General features: G+C 48.1%; 1 protein-coding gene across 1 annotated transcript; it reads left to right on the top strand.

Moving 5' to 3' along the window:
• Positions 1-261: 261 nt before the first annotated feature.
• LOC147892733 (KIN14B-interacting protein At4g14310-like) lies at positions 262-4,271 on the top strand. Its single transcript, XM_087387204.1, has 3 exons — positions 262-2,475; positions 2,649-3,394; positions 3,525-4,271. Exons 1-3 carry the CDS (start codon positions 268-270, stop codon positions 4,027-4,029), a joined length of 3,459 nt encoding a protein of 1,152 aa, XP_087243330.1. The 5' UTR covers positions 262-267; the 3' UTR covers positions 4,030-4,271.
• Positions 4,272-4,834: the final 563 nt, after the last annotated feature.

Raw genomic sequence — 4,834 nt, forward strand, 5'->3', positions numbered from 1 at the left:
TGGCATCCCCTATGAGAGAGAGTGTGTGTGTGTGTGCACGTTCGAGCGGAATACATCTTGTTTTTTGCAATTCTGGAGGTGAAGCGTGGGGGATGTAGTGAGAAGGGGGGTGGGGGAATTTTGGATTTCAAAAAATGGCGGGAAAATGGGTGCAAAAACAAACTTTTTTGAAACCCCTGTTGTGTCCTCTGTTCTTCTTCTTACTCTTCTTCTTCTTCTTCTTCTTCTTCTTCTTCTTGGAGCTTTGGAGCTTTGGAGCTCTTCGCCATGTCTCCCCTTCGCAAAAAAGGACGAGGTGGTGGTGGTGGTAAGACCCTCGCTCCCCCCCCCCCCGCCCCTTCCTCTCCCTCCTTGCTCCCTCCCCCCCACGATCGCTCAGCCCCCCGCCCTCTCAAACCTTCCCTCCCCTCCTTGCCTCCTCATTCCCGCACCTTCCACCCCCGCGATAAACCAGACGCCTCCCGGGCTCTCAGTGCTCCTCGTCGCAGTGTCGCCTCCTCTTCATCATCATCCGTCAATGCAGCTTCCAGACGCCCCGACGGTCAGAGACCGTCCTTGTCAAGCTCCAGCACCCGCCGCTCAAGCTCTCCCCAATCGGCCAAGTGCACCGGTGGCAAGGAACCCGCAAAAGCTGCTCGTAGTGGGCTTGTGAGAACTGTATCTGCTGTCGGGTTGGAACGCGTGCGTGGTAGCGCCAAGGAAGATCGGAGTAAGGATCCCAAGCGCGCAGGTAAGGCCGCTGCTGTTGTCGCAGCCAAGGGATCCAGCAAGGAAGCGATCCGGAACTGCAAGGGTTTTCAGAGGGAGAGTTTGACGGAGAATTTGAGATGGTCTACGACTGCCCTGCCTTCACAGAGTAGCAAGGCCATCGAGGTGGGCAAAAACAGAGCGAAGCCAGGTCCTGTAGATGCACCTCACGTGCCACACATCCGAAGGCTTTCGCGAGGATCAGTCATGTCGACAGGCAGCAGTTCCAAGTCTGGCGGCGAAGAGGATCTAAGCAGTGTCGAGCGAGATGGCATTTCTCCAAGCTCGTCGAAATCGGCGGGCAATATATCAGTGCTCGGTTTGCTGCGCGGACGGGAGGCAAGCTCCTGTATGAAGCCCCAAGAAGCTCGACCGATCTCCTCCGGCAATGGTCACCAAGCATCATCAGCAGCAGCAGCAGGCGCACCCACTGGTTTGAACAACTATTCTAGTGCTCTGCATCAAAGGTTAGCTCTCCTCGAAGGTAAAGTGACTCAAATAGCAGCGGAACTCAGAGAAACAAAGCACATGCTCGATAGTAATCATCCTACGGACTCCGTTGTCCTTCTTTCTGACATTCAAGGCAAGATTTCCAGCATTGAGAGAGCCATGACATCTAGATTGGGCGATTTGGAAGCAGCGTCTCCCAATGATGTCCTCGTGGAAGGCAAGATTTCCAGCATTGAGCGAGCCACAACGTCTACATTGAGCGATCTGGAATCAGAATCTCCCAAGGATGTCGTCATGGAAGACCTCTTCGAACCGTCGTCTTGTCCTTGGTCGCATCTAGGAAGCACTGAAAATGGTCCGAATGTAGTAGCGCACTCTGTTTCTCTTGCCGAACTTACAGGGCCACAATTTTCACAGGTCCCTGAAACCAGCACCCCCATGCTCGCTTCAGAACAAGAGTCGGTAACGAGACAGCGTCGAAGAGGTCATTCCTCGGATCCACAAATAGATGCTAGGTTGGTATATAATCAGCAGGAGCTGGAAGATCGCATTTTTCCTCACAGAAAACTGCTCAAAAGTCGTCTGTCACTTCATCAAACGGTTGTGGAAAGCCGGGCTGCCTTGCACTCTAAGCTTGGAGATCCTTTGGCTGGGCGTCAGATGAGCTTGGAACCATTCATAATCACTCCTGGAGACGGAGGGGATCCCAATGCGGCAGTGTCATCGACATCCTTGGAGCCTTCGCCTTGTTTAAACAGTAAGGAAGAGGAGGTATTAAAGGCTGTGGTTGCTGGGACTAGCTTGTCAGACGTAGTTGTAACTGCCAATACCTCTGAGAATCTACATGATGGTGTATCAACAGTTGCAATGCAAGAATCTTCTGAAGCAAGCATGATTGGACCTGCACCTCAGGATCCCGGCCTGCTAGAGGCTAATGCATCGAATTTTACAGAGGGTAGGGAGGTACAACCTAGGTCTGGACAAGGGGATTGCTGCAGTCAAAAAAATTGCAATGCAGGATGCTATGAGTCTGCAGAGGACACCAAAGTTTTACTTGAGTGTGATGAAAGTTTGCCCTACGATGATGCCTTTGACAATCAAGAAAACAATGTACCGATTGATGCAGCAGATGAAGAATACGATGACTGTCCAACAGATCACCTCCGTGCAATTGGTGACAGAGCTGCAACTGCAGGGTGGTATGTTAGTGAAGGTGACGGTATCGTGCTTGCTCACGATAATGGTTGCTGTTCCTATCATGATGTTGCCAATATGGAGGTCTAGAAACTGCTCATTCCATGCATTCTATATTTGTGTCCCCCTTCCCTTGCATTAGTGTTGATATGTAAAATTGTTATATGCCTTGTCATTTGATTTTATGCTTGTCAGTTGACTTGCCCTCAAGCGGATTTGAAATTGCCAATTTGTCATCAGAGTTTGGCTGCTTGCAGAAGAAAGCAGAATATGAAGTGCCTGATGGGCTATCTGCACCCCTTTGGAATGATTGCTGGCTAATCAGAGCAGCTGGTCCAGATGGTCGCTCCAACAAGTATATCGTTGCAGCGTCTTCAGGGAGCGCACTTGATTGTGGATTCTGCTCTTGGGATTTCTATAGCAAAAACATCGTTGCTTATCACAATGAGTATGAGATTATGTCTCCAAATCCCACTCCCTCTCTTTATAGTAGCTCCATCTGCACGACCTCTTCAAAAAGCCAACTCTCTCCTGATTCTTTGACATGCTTGCCATTGTCCAATGGCAAGGGCTCCAAACAACTGGGGGCTTCAGAAGGTTTGGCAGGTGTTGGTATTCCAGCCAGAGTGTACCCTGTAAGTAATTCTTTGCCATGCCCAAGTGAGCGTTCTGATTCTACACAATGGTGGTACAAACCTTGTGGGCCATTAATGGCCTCAGCTGGCAGCTCACTTAGACGTGTGGTCTTGTATGACATCCGAGATGGTGATGTTGTAATGGCTTGGGATATGAAACGGCCGCTTGTAAGTCTAGAATACGGCAATCCCTTGCAGTGGAGGAACAAAGGGAAGCTGGCTCTGGCTGAAGAGGAAGCAATTAGCATATGGGATGTGAACACAATGGATGCTCAACGCCTGCAATACATTGCAATGCCAGAGAAGCAAATTTGTGCTTTTCAGCTGCATAATGCAGATGCTGAATGCAGTGGTGGTGTTAGACAAAGGTGCGAGTTTTCAATCAGACATGCTTTCTTTCATGTACTAGCAATCTCATGTTTGCTTGAATTTTTGCTCACTCTTATGTTAAAACTGTAATGTATTGCTCCTTGACAATTTACCCAGCGGATTTTGCAGGCTGAGCTCTTCAGACACTGAAGGTTATGATGGAGTCTGCTGTACTCAGGATGGCATTAATGTTCTGGATTTCAGGGTACCAAAAGGAATTGGAATTCGATTTACAGTTTCTGGACACAATTTGCAGTCAGTGTATGCTAGAGGTGACATGATTCTTACAGGTAGTTTAAATATAGCACTTGGTGAATGTGGAGTGCAACAATGGTCAGTCCGGAAAGCGATGCCAGTGTGTACGTATAAATTTCCTTCCTCAACCTGTCACTACATGCAGCTTTCGTTGGCGCAAGTATGGGGATCCTTGGATGCAGTCATGGCTGTGAATGGCAATGGACTGTATGTTTTCTTAGGAGGTAAGGAAGCCATAGAAGGGAGGTGCATTGTGGAAGAGGTAAGAGATGTAATTGGCACACAGGATCTCTTTAACCCTTCCTTTGATTATTCCAACTCTCGAGTCCTACTCATTTCCAGAGATAGACCTGCTTCCTGGTGCTACTGGCCTCATTAATGGATTGATTTTAGAAGGGCTGCAGTTTCCACCATCATGCAGCACTCCTGTGTATGTCTCGGAATTCTTTGGAAGAGCAAAGCTTTGTATTTGGTTGGAGTGGGTGCAATCTTTTGTTTGTCTGATTCGTCTGACTATGTTGATTTGGATAAAGTGATACAGTTATGCCGTTCTATAGGCTTTGGTTAAGTATTTAGCGAGTGATTTTGGCATCTGCAAATAGCTGTCCCATGTTTTAAATGTGGATCCTATCTAGTACAGGCTCAAAATAGTAAAAAATGGAGTATCATGAAACGACTTTACTTTCACTTCCTGATCTTTCAAGGCTGATGTACGTGTTCCAGAATTTAAAGATTAGCATGTGTACATGATGAGGCTGTAAAGAAAGGTTTTTGAAGTATCCTTCCTACCAGCTGCAAACAAGTAGTCCAATGCTGAAATAATGCATCCCCCTTTACCTTGCGTTGACAGATTCCCTTTCACCCTAAATGTGGATTGATCCATGCAAGTAGTTGCCCAGTCGTAGTGCACCAGTACCCCTCACAGTTTTGAAGAATTCCATAAAGTTTGATGAGACTTCCTAATGCCAGATCCTTGCTTTCAGTCGCCTTTGTACACCCATCTCCCCGTCTCACTTGCAGTCCCCCAGGTGAGTGGTCCACTTCCACACCTCGAAAGGTTTTGCCTTGCTCCTTCGGGGATATCCCCGTCAGATCTCCCTTGCTATGCATAACAAAGAGAATCAATTCCTAGCTAACCCATCCCCTATGCAATCCAAGTATCCTCAGTTAACAAGGTCCAGCCT

This window comes from Dipteris shenzhenensis, chromosome 16 (genome assembly GCF_047967505.1).
Source record: "Dipteris shenzhenensis isolate YYH24624 ecotype China chromosome 16, Dip_SZ_1.0, whole genome shotgun sequence".
Classification (NCBI taxonomy): domain Eukaryota; kingdom Viridiplantae; phylum Streptophyta; class Polypodiopsida; order Gleicheniales; family Dipteridaceae; genus Dipteris; species Dipteris shenzhenensis.